The sequence below is a fragment of the Aricia agestis genome, chromosome Z (assembly GCF_905147365.1).
Source record: "Aricia agestis chromosome Z, ilAriAges1.1, whole genome shotgun sequence".
Classification (NCBI taxonomy): Eukaryota; Metazoa; Arthropoda; class Insecta; order Lepidoptera; family Lycaenidae; genus Aricia; species Aricia agestis.
In genome coordinates this window covers 22082803-22104061 of record NC_056428.1, presented here as the reverse complement: position 1 = coordinate 22104061, position 21259 = coordinate 22082803, and the positions used below count along the sequence as shown (strand labels likewise).

At 35.7% G+C, this 21259-nt stretch overlaps 1 protein-coding gene across 6 annotated transcripts in view; it reads left to right on the top strand.

The window, feature by feature from the left end:
• LOC121739067 overlaps positions 1 to 19790 on the top strand; it is a 131344-nt gene extending 111554 nt beyond the window's left edge. For all 6 annotated transcript variants that reach the window (XM_042131383.1, XM_042131381.1, XM_042131382.1 and 3 more), the window contains one exon: positions 19501 to 19790. In XM_042131383.1, coding sequence (XP_041987317.1) covers positions 19501 to 19618 — 118 coding nt within the window. In that variant the 3' untranslated portion in view covers positions 19619 to 19790. The remainder of the gene's footprint in view (positions 1 to 19500) is intronic.
• The last annotated feature ends 1469 nt before the right edge of the window (positions 19791 to 21259 follow it).

Below are 21259 nucleotides of genomic sequence, written 5' to 3'. Positions count from 1 at the left end.
GTCCAACTACAACAAAGTCTCCGAACTCACAATTCTTCGTGTAATTTTTTTTCAATTTGGCTCATACCAATCCCCAATAGTCCTCAAATTGTCTCATAGATAATCTACGGGTTTTCTTCAATCAGCCGCTTAACAGTAGCCACATTAATTTCGTTGACGGCAGTTGAAGGCCGCCCTTCACGAAATTCGTCATGTAAAGAAACTCGACCTCTCTCAAATTCAGTATACCATCTCCTCACGGTGCTCAAACAAGGTGCTTTTTTCCCTAAAGCATTTTGAAGACGAGCAGCACAGTCTTGCGGAGAGAGAGAACTTTTAAAATCATAAAAAATCATCGCTCTAAAATGTTTTCGACCTAATTCCAATTTCGTTGCGTACGTAGAACTTTGATGCGTGATAAAAAACAATTGACAAATGATTTCCCGCCAATTTTTTTTATGTTGCTAGGAAGGTTGCAAGGTTTAAAAAAATATAACATTCAAAACTCAAATAGTTCCGATTAGCTAGAATTGCAAAACTTTTAGTGTGCCCCATGTATAGGCTTGTCACTCAATCGTGAAATCTTCATAAAATCGTGTGTAATATTTTATTTGTTAAAAAAAATATGATAAAAGCATAATTTTAAAATAATATTAGCTCGATGCACTTTTTCACCATATAAACTACTTATAACTGTGCTAAATTTCATTCACCTACGTTTCCATTTTTCGTCAAAAGGGTTACAAAATTTTTGGTTCACGTATTAATATATAGATTCCATAGCCGTATAGTTTGTCAATTAAATATCATGATTTACGCAGTCAAACGCTTTTGTTAGATCCATATATAACTTATAAGGCACATGTGTTGGTTTTTAAATTTTTTGTAAGATAGGTTTCATAAACTGGTGAATTGCGTCGGTTATCGATTTATTTCTTACAAATCCTATTCCTTATTTGTTGTTGTGTCAAATCCCATATTTTTTGCATCCAACTTCGCTATCGAAACTGGCGAATGCATTTTGACTAAACACTCTGTCCTATATGGAAGTGTACATTTTTACGTTGTACTATAACGATCTGCCCAGAATTGTTATTTAGCTTGTAACTGGATCATAAGAGCTCACTCGAACCGCCGCCGTGTTCAAACATTTGTGCGATGAAAATGAATGTTTGTTCGGCAACGTCCGACCTAATCCCACTGTAGAGGACCTTATTAGATACATACACGTACTATCTTGTGTAGATTGCTTTTCTGTGTGTATTGCTTCTTGGAAAATTTGTGTTGGCTTCTATAAGCAGTAGAACGTGCAATGCTTCAAGGAAACTCAGATCATTTTGATTTCCTATTTGTATTGCTTCTTTGAAATTCTGTTTTTTTGGTCGGATGAAGGTTTTAGAACTACATATCAGTAATTATCAGTTATAACATAATTAAATATATCAGCAATTGAGTGGGTGACAAATCATCATAATATCTATACATGATACTATGCAGAATGTAAAATAGTGAAGGCAGTGGAAATAGTGTAATAATATTTTATTATTATAAACATCAGTGGATTTCTGAATTTATTTTTTGTAATATCTAATATATATTACAAATACGCAAAAATATAATAATATCTAATATATCGTTTCTTGGAAATCTTATGCTTGTACGTCTCGGAAATAGCTAAAGATTTCCAATAAAGATATAATATATTGTAAATCTTATGTCAGTATATGAGCTTCTATAGATCACAGGAAACAATTAAGGGTTCTCAGAAGTTGGCTCGTTTCTTGACGTTTTCTATCGAGTGTTGAATTAGAAGAAAAAATAATTAAGTATTACAGGAATCCGTGAGAAGAAGAAGAGACAGGAAGCTGTAGTGTTAAGACTCTCAACTTATTACAAAATATGTTTTGAAGTTAAAAAGAAAGATACTAAAGCCTTCTCCAGTCCTTTTCGTAAAGAAAAACTCTGCAAAATGTTTGAATTTTTCTTACCTTTTCTTATGAATAAATAGGGCGTTAAAACTACTTGTATACTTGTGATATATATATATATATATATATATATATATATATATATATATATATATATATATATATATATATATATATATATATATATATATATATATATATATATATATATATATATATATATATATATATATATATATATATATATAATTGGAATCTCGGAATCGGCTCCAACGATTTTCATGAAATTTAGTATATAGGGGGTTTGGGGGGCGATAAATCGATCTAGGTAGGAATCATTTTTAGAAAATGTCATTTTATTCGTGTTTTATCGAATACCGAGCAAAGCTCGGTCACTAGCTAGTTACAGAATATGTTAGGAGGATATTCTTACAAAACGAAAAACAGATTTTGTTCGTACTATATCTTTTGTGAAGAAAATATTTATTATTTTTCGCAAAAAATCGTCTGTGAGTGCTCCCTCTGTCGTCTCTGATCCGCATTATTATAGTAGCATGTTGTCACCCGCATGCGGACTAGGGCCCTGATTTACAATGCCGAATTTGACTCGGATTCGGAATAAACGCTCGCTGCACTAGCCATTGGCCAATGGCTGCACGGTAAAGTTTCCGAATCGGTGTCGAATGGGAATCGTGCATCGCGCTGCAAATCCGCGCGCGGCTCGGGTGAAAACCATAAATGTAATATACCTAGCGGAATAATAGTTCAAACGTTTTTGTCATAAATACTATTGGAAACAACCGAACACAAGTTTGCCATTATAAATAAATGTCATTACTTTTTTTTATGAAGTAGGCATATTGTATTAAGTATAACCAAATTTTTTTCCCGTGGTGCTTCCCCCTTTGTTCGGACATCAATGTCTTTACAATTTGGCTGTCTCCCGCTTTGCTTGGGGAGGGAAATTGGTATCTCCTACTCCTCCTACATTTCTTTTGATTAATTTCGTTGCGGGTCCCAAGACAGATTTAGCTTGTCCCTCGGGCATCTCTGAGATCATATCAAAGGGTTTTCGTGGTTGGTTACCACTGTTGATCCTGGCGACACAGGAGTTGCAGTGGTGGGAATGTGTGGTGGGCCTTTTGCCCGATAAAAAAAATACCTAGCGGAATAGAGAAACAAAGGCCTGAGCAAGAGAGATGTCACTATCAGTAACACTGCGTGGTAAAAAGAGACGTGTGATACATGACAGCACCACTCTTTTTTTGACGTCCAGTCAGCACGTGCCGCACCTTGACAATTTAATCGCATAGAAATCATGTTCAATCATGCTTGTGTAAGTGTATACGTACACATATTTTTACACACAGATGAAACCAATTTCGGTTTCGTTTGACAGCTCGAGATTGTTGCTCTATTCCGCTTGGTATATAAACTTTATGGTGAAAACACGCATGACAGGAAAAGCGCCTGATTGATGACAGGAAAGACACAATATGATTCCAATTGAAATGCCTGAATATGATCATGATGTCAGATCGTTTTGAGGTTAGGGTACTGTTATTCTTTCAAGCTGTAAAACTTGATTTTGTACCCCATAAATCCTTTACTAATTTGTTCGATTTAGACCCAGTTTCATCAAGCAATGTTAAATAAATAACGGCTTGTTAAATCAGTTAACGGCCTGTTAGAGCTATCGAGCGTTCCACCATACGCTAATGTCATGTCAAATCGCCTAACACGGTGTTAAATTGTAATTCCTGCTGGGAAGGTCCGTTAAATATATAACAGGCCGTTAGAATAGTCAAAACAACAACTTTTTAAAGACAATATCCAATATCAATAAAAGAATCTGTTTTGACTTTTGAGTGTTGCCGCCATGTTTCGCCACATCCTTACATATTATTTTTCATGTAATGCATAATTATTTATTTTCATTTTGTCAAAAATTCAGCCCTCGGATTTTCCTTGACATTGCAAATACACTGACTTGTATCAAAATTACCAAGCCGAAATAAGTAAATAAAAGTTTGTATCATGATTCATGTTTTCAGCTTTGACAGATCATAATTATTAACCTGGTAAATTAAAAAGAACTATTGTAGTGTAACAAATGTATGCGATCAGTGATATTTAAATTTGGTCGCATTATCTACCAGATGACGAATACGAAAAGGTGAAAATGACACATTGCAGCCAACTTGTACATTGCAATTTCGTCGCCCTATAACAAGAACGAACGAATTGAATGTTATTCACTCGTTGTTCACTTAACGTTGCATTTACTAATCCGCTGTTAAATTTTTACTGTGGGACATAAGTATTTTAACAGTCTGTTTAATTTTCCAAGGTCCGTTAAGAAATGCCTTGTTAGGATTTAACAAACAGAGGTTGGTGAAATTGAGTCTTAAACTAGTTTTAATATTTCCTATGACGTGCTTCGAACAAAGGTTATATTTTTCAACGATCAAAGTTCATTTTTATCCCGTCCCCTATGAAAGTGTATATTAAAATATGATTTAAACGGGCGACACGTAACGTATTTCGTTCAATTAGTATTTACCGACCTTTTACATTGTCTGAAAATTTTCATTTAATTTCGAGCATGCAAGTTTAATGTTGAATATTTTTCGAACGTTTATTTACATTCATTACGTGTCAATGAGGGGATGAAGAAATTTGTTTTTGATTTAATGAATATTCTTAAAAATTGTAAAAGTGCTGATGGAAAAATGTTTAATCAACAGCCACAATTTTAACCACACAGGACTTGACGGATCTATTTGGATTGGTTTTTCTGCGGAGCCCTCTTTGGGAATCCCTGATACAGATCAGGGATTCCCAAAGTATTATGGTGTTTTTCATGTGAAAAAAATATTAACGAGGGGGCGACTAACCCTAAAGTGTCGATTTTATAATTCATTTTTATACTTGAAAACAAGCTCCGAAATGTTTCATTTTCTAAAATTAGATACTACATTATATTTCCGAGAATTCGATCTGAGCAAAAACACGATATCTTAAAATTTTCTCGATAGAAAAAAATCACAAAGATGTATCTAACTTTCACGAAATTTTCATTTATTGCTATAACCGTGCATTGAACTAAGTTAATATTTTAACACATTGTATAAAATTCTATCATTGAGAGATCGACCTAGCGGATTTTTAAAATGTTGTATATTTATCGAGTTATTGAGAAAAAACTAATTTGGCGATGAATCCGCGTCGTTCTTTTTCACCTGGCATATGAAAGACGGGCGTGAGTGTGAAGAGAGAAGGACGATGTTTGATTTTTAGGGTTAGTCGCCCTCTTAAGTCGTTTCGGAGGAATGTGGAAACATACTGACATGAAAATGTTTATTATATTGGATTACTATAATGATTATTTCTATATTGCATAACAGGGCTAATATAACAAACTCAACGTGCCCAAACTCAAGTTTCTCTAAGTTAGACTTCGCTTTCAGTCGAGTATCTTCAAATCAGATAACAATACTACAAGTAGGTTAAAATTAACTTGAGAATTGTGCTGAACTGATAAACGTGAAGGCTACTTCCCCTTTATGATAACATGTTTGAATTCGAAAGTTTATACGATATTGTTTGAATGTAGTTAAAATTTTAAGCAAAGTATAATATTATACGAGCTGTAACAAAACTAAGTGATAATACTTAGGGTATGTATGAGTCCCCTATGAAAGTCGAAGCGCTGAAAGAGCAACTTTTTTTTAACTTTTGTATGGCCAAATTCCTGACTCTTGTGCGCCAGCCCGTACAGATCACGAAAAAAAAATTGCGCTGCTACTTTTTTTTTGCGCAGTTGCGCAGTCTCTATATTATAAGAAACACATCATACGCACACTTAAGTATTATCATTTAGTTTTGTTACAGCCTGTAGAAAAGTTGAGTCAATGTCGTAAATGTGGTTATAAGTTGTTTAAACTATCATAACTTAATTATTATGATACCTTAAGCAACTCAGATAGAGAGTTTGGTCAATGGTTAATGCCTGCATTCTGAAAAAGAGACCTCGTTTTATTAATGTACTACCTAGATGACTAACATAACGTCACACGAAATTCATTTCTCGCACATTTTCCGCACCAAAAACTATCATAAGTCGTTCGTTTTTCAAAGTACTTATGTATTATATTTATACCACATTTCAAAATAGAGTCATACGGTCTACGGACACACTTTCTCACTGTTAGGGTTCCGTACCCAAAGGGTTAAACGGGACCCTATTACTAAGATTTCGATGTCTGTCCGTCTGTCTGTCTGTCTGTCTCCAGGCTGTAACTCAAGAACCGCTATAGCAAGACTTTTGAAATTTTCACAGACTGTGTATATCTGGTGCCGCTATATCAACTACTAAAAACAAAATAAATTAAATAATTAAGGAGGGCTTCCATACAACAAACGTGATTTCTTTGGCATTTTTTGCTCGGCGCTCGTAATCAATAATGACAACAGCTAGGCACTTGAAACTTTCACAAAATCCTTTGTTATATTTTTACTTTAATAATTATTTAAAAAATTAAAATAAAACAAATATTTAAGGGGTGCTATACAAAAAAAAAATACAATTTGTAGCCTATTTTTTGCTCTAAAATAATAGTGGTACGGAGCCCTTCGTGCGCGAATCGAACTCGCACTTGGCCGATTTTTGAAATTTGTAAGGATGGTCGGGATTAATATTTTAAAACATGCTGTCCGTGTCTGCTGAAATAGGCAATTAAATTTTTTATTATGACGGATGGAAATAATTTTCCATTACTTATTAAACTGATTGTCCATAAATATAATTATGATTTCTAACCTAATTAATTAGTAATTAATTATCATTTAACTAACCAGATTATAATACGCCATCGGGCAAATCCGGACTAGTGTATTATTTACCCATTAGCATTATTATATTAACCACACATACAAAATGGAATACCGCAAAAATGTATTTCATTACAGAATGCACTCAAAACCTTTACTAATATTCATATCACACTGATAATACAACGACTGCATCTCAAGTAGGCTTTATGTAGAGTTTTGTCCCTTGTACCTTACAATTATTATAAAAAAACCGGCCAAGTGCGAGTTGGACTCGCTCATGAAGGGTTCCGCAGCAGTAATAAGGTTTATTTTAATGAAATTAAAAGGTTTTTGATTTATTTTTATATGTATATTTTTTTTATGAAACAAGGGGGCAAACGAGCAAACGGGTCACCTGATGGAAAGCAACTTCCATCGCCCATGGACACTCGCAGCATCACAAGAGCTGCAGGTGCGTTGCCGTCCTTTTAAGAGGGAATAGGGTAATAGGGGAGGGTAGGGATGGGAAGGGAAGGGAATAGGGGAGGGTAGGGAAGGGAATAGGGTAGGGGATTGGGCCTCCGGTAAACTCACTCACTCGGCGAAACACAGCGGGACACAATTTTTTCCACTTTAGAAGAGTCTCTCTCACAAACTATTCAGGTTAGAAAAAAATTATACTTAATACTTAAATACCTATTCATAGATACCCCACACGCATAGGTTAGATGAAAAAAAAAATTGTTTTGTTGGTTTAAGGTTTACCATTTATGACGTATAAAAAAATTACTTGCTAGATCTCGTTCAAACCAATTTTCGTTGGTAGTTTTTATAGTAATGTACATCATATATTTTTTTTAGACTTATCATGCGCCTACTTTAGAAGTTAGAGGGGGGGGGACGACGACACACATTTTACCACTTTGGAAGAGTCTCTCTCGCAAACTGTTCAGGTTAGAAAAAAATAATATGAGAAACCTCAATATGATTTTTAAAGAGCTATTCATAGATACCCCACACGCATAGGTTAGATGAAAATTTTTTTTTGTTTCAGTTGTACCTATGGGGACCCCTAAAATTTTTAATAATTTTTCCATTTTTGTATCAAAATCTTAATGCGGTTCACCGACTACATGTACTTAGCAAGTTTCAATAGTATAGCTCTTATAGTTTCGGAGAAAAGTGGCTGTGACATACGGACGGACAGACAGACATGATAAATCTATAAGGGTTCTGTTTTTTGTCATTTGGCTACGGAACCCTAAAAAAGGGCTTTTCAATGGTATTTTAATCGTTCTTTCCTGTGAATTTTGAGGTGTGAGGCTGAGAAGTTGTACCATACGTTTGTACCTCTACTAAAAATTAATAGATACAAATTTTTTGTGTATCGTTTGTGGTTTTATTCAGCAGGTAGCCCTTTTATCATTGTATTTTCTTATGCTTAAGTTATGACGGTGAAATATACAATGTGTCCCGACACCGGTGTCCGATCCTTCTAGCTGTGCTAGATTTTCCACAAAAAGCCATTAATTAAAAAATGCACAATTTTTTTTCTTTAACTTTGGTTTTTCTATGTTTGATTCCACGAAATGTATAACATATATTGGATAAATAAATGTATAATGTAGATATGTATCTTAGTAGTAAAAGTATAATATAAGTTCTCTGTGATTATGGTGCTTTAGTTTAAAAAAATAACTCCTTAGTTTATGAAAAGTGATATCTATGATTAGCCGTCATCTGTCATCGCTCTCTTGTAATTTCGTAAATGTTTTGTAACCTCATGAAAATAAAGTGTTTGTGTTATCAAGAAATCTACTAGAATTTTTATTGGAAATACTGTCTAATCTGAACAACATATTGCCTGTGTAAGCGTAGTCCACAAGTTTAGCTATCAAATGAGATCTTTTTTATCTTCATAGGATATTTACTTTAGAAGTATTGGTCAGATTAGTGTGAATACCCGAGAAAAACTAAAATGGCTGCCATTTTACAACCGTGAGAGAGACAAAAAATTTGAGAGCCAATTTGTCGATAAAATATGCCATTGATCATGACATTAAAGGATCGGACACCGGTGTCGGGACACATTGTATAATATTATGTAGCTCTCAAACGCCTAACATTTTGAGTTACTAAATGCGATTTAACGGATCAGTTAAAAATTTAAATATTTAACTGGGCCTAACTTAACTTTTCAGAATTCAAAACACACGCGATAAACTTTTCAATATTTCAATTTTCAATGGAGCCGTTTTTTTGTAATTCAATAGTTTATTTACGGGATAGATTTAAAAATAATAGCTTGAAAAGTAAATAACCGGAGCATAGGTTAAATATTTTATTTGGTGTCAATTTTGGTCCTGTTTGAGCCCCATATTATTACATGCTGGTATATTATACCTACTCTGATGGAACTAGCCAATTTTCAGGGGTTAAGTTTTAAAAAATATATTTCGCTCATGGAAAGAGTAATGCCTTATTAACACTTTCTGTTAAAAAATTAGAGTTCTTGAAACCACAGTCCATAACGATTAGACTCAGGTTCGTCAAATAAAGCCACGGAAAAAACTTTTGTCACATTAATCTACGATATTTGGAGTATTAAAATAATTTTCTTTTTACAAGCTCTTAAACACTAAAAAAGATTTCTAAGCTTATTAGAGTAAAGATATTTAACATCGTAAACGTAAATTAATGAGACGCTTATATTTTTATTTGTAATACTTACATGTAATGCTTAAAAATAAATACAAAGAAGTTAAAAGTATGAAAGAACCGGACGAGTGCAGGGAATAAACCCTAGGGTACAAATAAAACAGGTAGGACGGAACTACGTTGGTAGGTACGTAGTTTTGACCTACCTTTTTTATTTCTAGTGAAATTTCGTACTTTCGTACTCAAGTTGCGCTCGTTTAAGGCTTAAGTCAAACCTACGCGACCAAAGCGACTGCGAAGTGGGAGCGTCTACCGCGCTGCGGACGTTGCTACTATGTAATGTTATGGCGCGGTGCACACCTGCGCGACTGCAACGTGGGATGTTCGCGTCGGCATCGGCAAAGCGGGACGTGCGCTGTGTCAGACGTGTGTACATAAACTAAACTTGAGTTTGACGAGTCTGTCTGACTGTGGCATCGTAGCAGATAAACGGGTGGATTTAGATCTGTTTTTTATTTGAAAGCTGACATGATCAAGAGTGCTTAGTGCTGGAAATTCGCGGTTCATCTGGTTCGTGAAAGGCCGATTAGCATCTTGCAGTCGTTTGGTGGGCCTTATATTTTGCATTCTAGTTCGTGACATTTATGAATATATACACATTAATCGAAAGTTGACCTGGTGCTGCAGTATCACCTGGTTTTTTTTTTATGAAATAAGGGGGCAAACGAGCAAACGGGTCACCTGATGGAAAGCAACTTCCGTCGCCCATGGACACTCGCAGCATCAGAAGAACTGCAAGTGCGTTGCCGACCTTTTAAGAGGAAATAGGGTAATAGGGGAGGGTAGGGAAGGGAAGGGAAGGGAATAGTTGAGGGTAGGGAAGGGAATAGGGTAGGGGTACGTAGTTAAACCGTAAAAATTTGCATCACCTGGATTTTATAGGAGCTGAGCTTCATATGACCCCAAAGTGGAGGATTCATGTTTGGACTCATACTGACGGCCTCATCCAAGAGGACATAGATGGTATTCATTGAGATATTATGATCCTTTTGATAGAAATTATTATGCACTATAACCAACATAAGTTTAAAAAGTATGAAATAGAATTAAATTAAGAAATTTAAAAAATACCCCGCCAAACAACTTTAAATTCCTAAGTGTAAAGCAATATTTTAGTCCATAATAATTGTTACGAGGGCTGCTATTTATGTATCCGGAATTAAAAAAAGAAACAAACATATATCATTTAATATGGTTTTATTGCTTTTCAAAATATACACCGCGATGATCGACACACTTTTGCATACGCTGGAACCAATTTTCGTAGCACTTTTTCCATTCTGATTGAGGTATCTCCAAAACGTGCATTTTGAACGCATCAACAGCCTCTTCGCGGCTCGAAAAACGTTGACCACGTAATTTGTTCTTCGCGTATGGAAATAAAAAGAAATCGTTAGGTGCCAAATCAGGGCTGTACAGCGGATGACCAGTCAATTCGATCTTTTGACCCTCCAAAAACTGAGTTGTTTCAGCTGAGGTGTGACAGCTAGCATTGTCGTGATGTAATATGATTCTGCGTTGTCGGTTGTCCTTTCTTATTTCTTCAAAGACTTCTGGTAAACAAATGGTCGTATACCATTCAGAATTAACCGTTTTACGATTCTCTAATGGCACTGTAGCCACATGTCCATTAATTCCAAAAAAACAGGCGACCATTTGCTTCAAAGTACTTTTTGCACGAGTAACTTTTGTTGGTTTCGGCTCATCTTGGAACACCCACACCGTTGACTGTTGTTTAGTTTCGGGGTCATATGCATAGATCCAAGATTCATCACCTGTGTAGATATTATAAACGGCTTTTGACGTACCACGGTTGTATTTTTTTATCATTTTTTTGCACCAATCGACACGAGCCCGTTTTTGATCGATTGTCAAGTTGTGCGGAATCCAACGCGAACAAATTTTTTTTACAGCCAAATGTTCGTGTAATATCTTATGTATGCTCGTCATACTTATGCCTAAGGACGCCTCTATCTCGCGATATGTAACATGACGATCACGCATTATTAGTTTCCGCACAGCATCTATATTTTGTGGGACAACAGCTGTTTTTGGGCGACCTTCTTTATTTTCATCCGTGAGTATAGACCGCCCACGATTAAACTCACTGTACCAGTGATAAACAGTGGTTTTTGATGGTGCTTCATCTCCAAAAGTTGCGGTGAGTTGAATAAAGCACTGTTGTTGATTTAGCCCACGCCGAAAATCGTAGTAAATCATTGCACGAAAATGTTCACGCGTTAAATCCATGGCAAATGAAGACACGCAATTTTCAAAATGACGCCACAATGGAAAAATAATTGACAGTCACATGAAACAAAATGTATTCTTCAACCAAAGAGTTCTATTTTCAAATGTTGTAATTACTTTTTAAATATTGTTCTTGTAAGTGGCCAGTTCCGGATACATAAATAGCAGCCCTCGTATCAAGGTGTGTCGGGAGACCGCCAAGTAAACTCCAACAACGGCGACTTTTGCATTTTGTATCGCCAAGTCGCTAATTATTGTCTCGATTCGGTTCGCTGTGAACTAACACACTATAATGTTATGTCAAATCAAACATCTACATTAGCGGTCCCCCGGTACACCTTGATAATAATTATGGACTAAAATATTACTTTACCCTACTTTACGCTTAGGAATTATTTAAACTTAAAGTCAGTAACCTCCACTTTGCAAACCTCCTCGATGAGGCCGTTAATATTGATAGGTGGAGTTATTCTGCACTCCTACACAAGTTCAAAAAGCATGAAATAGAATAAAGATGTATAAAATATTGACTCAGTTAAAATATGTACAGTTTTGTTCGGTTAATCTAATAATTTGTAAAAATTAAATGCAAAAAAAAAATTCTGACACCTAAAACTTAGCTATATCGGTCTATTACCATATTCAGCTTCACAAAGGGTGAGTGATCCGAGTGACTGGCGGCCTAATGATGTCCGTTGTATGTGTGTAGGTATTTAGTTCTGAATATGACTTAGATTATTCTAAAGCTGCTGGGTGATTTTGATAGTTAAAGCGAGGGCTTTAAGGTTGATTAGCGAGTGTCGACGCCGCAACACTCGAATCTTCTATGCTGAAAAGTCCTATTGAGGATTCCCTCTATTTCAAAGGAATAAACAGAGCCATGTCTGAGAGTTCGGATCCGTCCGTCTGTTGTATGACGGCTTTTGGCGTGAACTTTTGACAATATATTGACATGTTTTTTTATTTACTTTATAATTTTGTACGCAAAGATGTTACTCGAATAAATTATTGTACTCCATTCCTAGTTAACAATTTCGTCGGAACTCTGAACAGCTAATAGTAGTAGAAATGTTTCTCAGAATCATAATATTGAGTTCTCTTCAGCTACATTCAATACCGAATATTAGCTTTAAGTTATAACAGATGAACAAAGGCTTTCAATCCTTTCAAAGTGATCAAATACTATATTGGTATTACAGACTCAAAGAGGCTTGCTTTGACTATTTCGAATAATATATTAATTCAATGGTTGCACCTAAAATAGACGTCCTTTATATTATATAGAAACCTATTTGTAGTGTATAATGTATTGATGAATAAAGATGGACTGTGGACACTGGACACGCCTGCTGGGTAGTGGGGATAGTTTGGGTGGTCCTGTCTCTAAAAATATAATATCTAGTACTAGTTCAGTGGTCATGTAAAGGCTTTTGAATGAATGATAACTTCGTTTTGTTTTATAAATTATTTCGATTATTTGGGTTTTATGTCAAATTTTGCGCAGCTGATCGAGGCTAAAATTGATAAATTTTTATAAAAATAAACATACATAATCATAATATTTTTTATTATATTCAAAAACCAAAATGTCGATCCGGAGATTATTGCTGAAGCTGGAGAGCGCTTCCTTCTTGCGTTATAACTTATACGGTTATAGCGGCGTCAAAAGTATATCGTTAAACAATTATTTATATACGTCGTGCTTCACAAAATCAGCATATAAAAATAAATTAAATATTGCATCGTTGCCACCGACAGAAGCAGCAGCACGACAACATTCATTTCGAACCTATCACCAGGTTTAGCAGTGGTATGGGGTGAAAAAAATGCAGAGCAAATGGGATAGAAAAAAGCAAGAATGGGCTAATTCCTGTTACCACGCTCGAGCCCCCAGCTCCGGAAACCTTGTTGAAACTCATTTCTTGTAAATGCAAAAAGGGATGTTGGGGAGCCTGTGGATGCAGAAAGGCTGGATTAAAGTGATCCTGTTATATGTACCAATTACCTGTGATAATTCGCACGTTCCACTACAAGATAGCGATGAGGAGGAAGAAACAGATTCTATTCTCGAGCAAACGTATGATAAAATCGAGGAACAAGAGGAACAGACTACAACGGAGCTGATGATTCCATCGCGGATGACGTGGAAGAAATTTCTATTTGTGACATTTCGCTCAGTACCAAAGACGATGAACTTTCAGAACCGGGTCCATCAAAAATAGCGAAGTGTGAAATGCATTATTAGTGAATTAGGCCTACTGGGAATACCACAAAAAACGCTCCACTACGTCATGGTGGTGTGGAAATGAGCTATTTGGCCAAAACGAATGTTGGAGTGAAATTTGCGGCTCTCGTACGCTGAAACTATTGATTTTACAATAAACGGTTACTACATAAAGTGTAGGAAATTTTCTCTAGTTTATTATATTACATAACTGGGCATTTTCAAAAAATGTGTACCCATGGTTTTTACCTTGTCCCTTGACTTCGCTACAGATTATTTGTAAAAAATTACATACTAACATTTTGTAATTTTAATGTAGGAGCAAAAACAAGTTTTCTTTTATTAAAATACATTCACGTTTGTATAAAATTTTATTTAGTATGAGATTTATAAGGGTTTTTAAGTACCGAAAACAATTAAATTCACCTGTCCCGTTCCCAGAAGTAGAAACAAAATCTTTAATAACTATTTATTTTCTTAAAGTAAGTTACTTAAAAAACATATGTTAGATTCCTAAATACTCAATGTATTAATTGAATGTCTTGTTATTGAAAAATGTAACATAATTTAACTACAAATTAATTAAAATTATAATCATGAAAAAACAACCCGACCGGAATGTTCTGTTTAGTGACCGTTTTTTTTTTAGTTTTATAAACATACTACAAAAATATTTTCGGCACTAAATGATAGCACTATATTTCATTGTACATCGAGAAACTCCAATTTGAATTTAGTAGTTAAAAATCTGCTACAAGACGCGGACGCAGGTTGGACGGTTCTTCAGAAACGGTTTATTTGTTCAGATAAGTGACCATATTTTGTAAGCATTATTATACTTTCTCCAACTGTTTTTACTGTTGACACGTTGCAAAATTAGCTTAGTATTTAGTATAGAAAATGAAATTGTGATAACTGTTGGTTATTTACAAACACTTTAAATGTAAAAGAAAGTAATATTACGTGACTTCCGATTTGTGCCTTTCCGTTGGCCACATATAATGGAACGGACAAGTCACAACCGGCGGAAAGCATAAGGCTTAGTTCACATTTTAAATATTTTTTTTATAAAATAAGGGGGAAAACGAGCAAACGGGTCACCTGATGGAAAGCAACTTCCGTCGCCCATGGACACTCGCAGCATCAGAAGAGCTGCAAGTGCGTTGCCGGCCTTTTAATATAGAATAGGGGAATAGGGGATGGTAGGGAAGGGAATAGTTGAGGGTAGGTAAGGGAATAGGGTAGGGGTTAGGGGATTGAGCCTCCGGTAAACTCACTCACTCGGCGAAACAAGCGCTGTTTCACGCCGGTTTTCTATGAGAACGTGGTATTTATCCGGTCGAGCCGGCCCATTCGTGCCGAAGCATGGCTCTCCCACGTATAAACTAGACATCGGATTATATGCATTTGCATATGCAAGTATGCAAATGCACTATATATAATGTCACTTTTTAGGCGATAGTGCATATTTTGGCAATTTTGCATATTTCGGTAGTTTAAATTCCATGGGCATTGTGATGGCAATCGGAAAATGTTGGTAGACAATTATTATTGACGTATAATAAATAAATAAAAACTAAAAAGTCTTTATTTCAAGAACTTAAAAATCCTGGATTTTATGAAATTATAAAAATTGGCGCTTTTATTAATGTCACTACCGGAAAAGTCTTCAAAAAAATAATAAATTTTAATATTACTTAAGTGACTTTTGATTGTGTATATTTTGTGCATATTTCGACCACTTCTAGTGCATATTTGCATGCATATTTCGGCACTTTGTACGTGCATATAATCCGATGTCTAATAATAACTTAGGAATTCGTAGACATGTGAACACATCTTTATGATTATGAGATGTTCGTCCCTCTAATTAATGAAGTTAAATCTATGAAATCAAAGAATTTTTTACTTTTATAAGTAGTGCAACAATAAAAATGTTTAAATTAAAGGTTTTTGTGTTATAAAAACTTCTTCAAATATGTTAAATATTACTTACTGATGTAAAAAAATGAAAAATAACCTAGTGGGTTGGTCACATAGTCACTATATGGATTAAAAATAATTGCTACTCTTGTGGATCCTTGAAATTATCTATATATTTTTTAATAAACAATTAAATATGCATTTCACTAGATTAAATAAACGAAGAAATCCATTTATTGCTGTATTTTTTTGTATTAAATTATATTTTACATTTAGTCGCACAACGGAATCTGTTTCGTCGAAAATTCGATTTTGTTTCAATAATATCAGAATAATATAACGTTTTCGGCGTTCTTTTTAACTTATTCCATTAGTTCAATATTTTTCCTTGTATATAACATTCAATCAAAGGTAAATAAATGACCTTAAAAAATATAGACATATTTTTGCAAGGGTACATACCCAACTATTTTCATCGTAAAATTAGTTGGGACGGAGTTATTAGTTATTCTCAAAAAACTGTATTTGAGCGCCATTTTTCCAATATGGCAGTGCGAGAGGCAAAGATACGAGGTGGCAAAGTGAAAATTCGAAAAGGGCACGTCGAAATCTATAAAATCACCAATATTCAAAACTCCGGGAAAACTTTCCAGGTTGCCCCCTTTTTGAGCACTAAATGATTAAGTACTATAATGAATATTCCAACCAAGATACTGCAGAAAAAACGACAAAAACTTCACAAAAATAAATTGACAATTTTGGCGGCCTTACCCGTATATAATCGTAATTTAAAAAAAAAAAACAAGCTCTGGCCTCTGGGACTAGTTTAGCTGCCCAAAATTTGACAATGACCCATTTATAACTAGACGACCTGGTGACCTTCGTCTTGTTCCTAATATAAATCTTCCGTCGGCTTCCACGATCGCGATTTCAAGACTAAAATTAGCCAAATCGGATCAGCCTTTCTCGAGTTTTACCGAGTCTACCAAAATAAAATCCATTTTTATATGGCACAAAATTGCTTAGTATATTTACGTGACGACCTCTGTGGCTCAGTGGTTGGGCGCGTGGATCAGCGCTGAAGCCGGGGATCGCGGGTTCGAACAAAAGGTTTTCAATGTTCCTGGGTCATGGACGTGTATTGAATATGTGTATCATATAATAAAAATCTTAAATATATGAATATTATAAAAGTATTAAATATATTTTCGTTGTGTGGTACCTGTAACACAAGTCCTTCAGGTACTTAGCACGAGGCCAGACTGACGTGGTGTGAAGCGTCCATAGATATTCTTATTCTTATATTTTGGGTAGGAAGGCAATAGGAAACCAAATAAAACCAGGTAAGGCGTAGTCTAATAAGAAAGTTCTAGATATTAACGCAGGAACTTTGACGTGGGAGAGCCATGCTTCGGCACGAATGGGCCGGCTCGACCGGAGAAATACCACGTCCTCACAGAAAACCGGCGTGAAACAGCGCTTCCGCTGTGTTTCGCCGAGTAAGTGAGTTTACCGGAGGCCCAATCTCCTACCCTTTTCCTTTCCCCACCCTCCCCTATTTCCTTCCGTACCCTCCCCTATTCCCTTCCCTACCCTCCCCTTAGAAGGCCGGCAACGCACCTGCAGCTCTTCTGATGCTGCGAGTGTCCATGGGCGACGCAAGTTGCTTTCCATCAGGTGACCCGTTTGCTCGTTTGCCCCCTTATTTCATAAAAAAAAAGGAACATCAGGCTGAAGATCTACACCGATTCTGAAATAATCAAATACACAAACAATATTGGATTATGTTTGTTCTAACTCTAAGTTTATTATAACCGTGGAACGCAGTAAAAGGATAAATTTAAGTATCTAAAAGTTACTCTCCTCTACTTTATCATAACCATGATTGTCATCAAGATTGCAAAGCTGGCCAATCGACGTCGATCACAGGAATAGAAGAATATGAGCCTCATGTGAATAACTAGCTGATGTTGCTGGCAATTACTTTGTAACGCAGAAATTCATTTATCACCCGAGAACTATGCATTTTGTCGCGATAAAAACTGTCCTATTGTTTTCTCGGCCTTTAAAGTATTTCCATACCTTTCATTTAAATCGATTCAGCGTAGAGAGGTAACAGACACGGTAATAGTAACGGACAGACACACTTACACGTCATTACAGATCAAAATATAGTAACAATTAAATACGCTTTTGCAAATAAAGCTTCGTTTTAATTGGGGTAAACCACATTAAATGGCTGTGGAGTTACGGTTTTCATAAAACTGTAACTGTAAAACCCTTCAAAATACGATACGTGCGTTGGTGCACCACAAAAATTATACATTTTGCCCGCGACTTAGTGCGTGCAAACGAGAATCCCACAGGGCACTGTTATGCTTTTCCTGTCATGCATGTCATACTTCCTACTCATCCTATCTTCTTCTGATAAATTTCGTTGCGGGTCCCAAGACAGCTTCAGCATCTCCCTCGGGCTCCCTAAGTTCATATCAAAGGGTTTTCGTGGTTGGATACCGCTGTCGATCCTGGCGATACAGAAAATACAGCGGTGGCAATGTGTGGTGGGCCAAAGCCCGATAAAAAAAAATGCATGTTATGCCTACGCGCGGAAAGGCCCGCATGAAAGTTGCCGCATCCTATCTTTCATAGATTTTTTTCGTGTCATACGAGAACACGCGCGCGGCCAGGAGGATGTTGTCACCCGCATGCGGATCAGAACCGCGCGCGGGTGACCACGCATGGCAGGAAAAGTATCCTTATACGTGCTCGTAAAAACCTACCTATGTTAGGATCTATTATGGTAGGCCTTGTATTTCGACCTATAAAAAGGCAGCTATGGAAATGAGAGACAGTTTAAGAACGAGAGTTAGCCCTCGCTGGGAGCATTCTAATAAAAATATAGCAGACAACGAATCCTACCTACAACTTACACTACTATTGCCCGGTTTTGAGTTTCTTGAATTTATCTATTATGCACCTTTTTTTTATTGGTTTATATTTGGACCTAAGCGGATCAAAAGCGCTTAATATATAAACGCGTTAAACACTTGTGAAAAAACATAGAGCCGAACTTATTACCTCCTCCTTTTTGGAAGTCGGTCAAAAACCCGCAGAAACTAAGTACTTACATTAAGTAACCTACTTTTGTCCGAACAATGGTTATTTTTTACCCGATTTCCAAAACGGGAGGAGTTTATACGTCTTAATGTTAGGCTGTGGATATTTTTTTTCTATGCATACAATATGTAGATTGTAGTGTGGGATACCCTATACGCTTTGTTCAAACCTACGCGACGACGCGACTGCGAAGCGGGAACGTCAAATTTACAAAACACACATGTGACAACTTGACGCTCCGCTTCGCAGACGCCTGGTCACGTAGGTTTGGCCTAAGCTTTATTCTTTCTAGTTCTGGTTTTGGGCTCGCAAAAAAAAAACTACTTGGAGCACTATAAAATTCTCGTGTCACAGTGTTTAATTCTCGTGTCACAGTGTTTGTGCGCGATCTCCTCCAAAATGGCTCAATGGATACATTCGTTAGGCCTGAGAATAGGTTTTTATCTACTTTTTATATTGATACTAGAAATAATTTATATGCCAAAACAACGTTTGCCGGGTCAGCTAGTTTTGTTATAGTTTAATCGATTCCTAATCACGTTTCAGGTTCGTGATACTGAAGTACGTGCGTCGTGACCTCATCAGCAGCTTGCCGCTGCCTCGTCGTCTGCTGGACTACCTCAGTGCTACCCACTACTACTCCGAGCTGCTCGCCGAAATATAGGCTATATAAACATAGTCGGTTGTTATCATATTGTCGTGTTATAGTACAAACGTGCCATCAGGGAATAAGCAGGGTTGGTCAGCACTCAGCGCATTTTACATCTACTCAACGCCAGCAAAACTAATAGTCAGGGTTCCGTAGAACAATTTTTTTTTCCGTTTCGAAAAGGGTTCCGTAGTTAACTAAGTTTTGTTGATTACAGAACCCTAAAACGGAACCCTAACGAGCTGATTTTTTGTATATTGATAGTTTAATCTATACTAATATTATAAAGCGGAAAAGTTTGTTAGTTTGTTTGTTTGAACGCGCTAATCTCAGGAACTACTGGTTGGATTTAAAAAATTATTTCAATGTTAGATAGTCCGTTTATCGAGGAAGACTATAGGCTGTATTTTATCACGCAAAGACTAATAGGAGCGAAGAAATAGAGGAAAATGTGGAAAAAACGGGAGAAATTTATTTGAAAGGGCTTATTTGAACGCGCTAATCTCAGGAACTACTGGTCCGATTTGAAAATTCTTTCATTATTAGATAGCCCATTTATCGAGGAAGGCTAAAGGTTTAATTTTCTTTCGCTTTCAAGATTTTTCGCAAATGAAATTATTGTTCGTCTTATCAAATTGAAGCAACTCACAAAAAATTATCTTGCTATTAATAAAAAAAAAATGTTCTACGGAACCCGGACTATACGACTATCAGAACTACAGTTTACAGTAGTGAGTAGGGGCATTTTAATAGGCTACATTTGACATCTGTCAGATTAATCTCCATAGTGAGAAGAGTTGCTTAAAAACATCGACCAAAACGAATAAATCGATACAGACTTGAAATAAAGTATTTGAAATTTATATGTTATTTGTATATATTATAACGAATTCCTGCCCCATTATTACTTTTTCTTTTGTAAATTCAAGAAGCTAAATAAGACAAATACATAATTTACAAGAAAAATTGCATTATTAAGTATAAAAACTGTTAAATTTAGTATTATCATTATTCATTTCACATAAATATGTGTTACTTTTCACAACGTGTTTATTAATTTATGGGGATATTTCGTTACAAGTAATCAATGCATCTAATTCTACTTATTCGCTTTCTATTTTTAGAGTAACATCCCTAGAGTTTAAAAAGAAAAAAGGTCAGCTGACGTAACATTATAACGACGTATAATTATTAAGATCAGATTGTTTATTACGTTTAAAATTGTTTATCAGTGAAAGCAAATCGTTAAATAATTCGTATCGGTCATATTTATAATAAATATGTAATCGTAGTTGAAAAAAGTTAATCAATAGTGCAGGTATAACAAAACGAAAAATTTTATTTTTTATGCACGTGGCTACAAGGTAACATTGTGCAATTTTGATGAACTGTTAAATGTGACCTATTAAAATGCCCTGACTATAGTTGTAAATTGTGATAGTCATATTTTATAACGCGCAAATCTTTTATGCCATGTCATGGCAACGCCAGAAAGTTGCATATATATCTGATTACACGTCAAGTTGCGTTGACATGACACGATTTTGACACGTGCAATAAAAAAAAAGATGAATACGACTATCGAATTCTCAACTTTATGTAGCGTGACTTAGGAGTTAATTTAATAACTTGCGAACAATTAGTAGTTGACTAGTC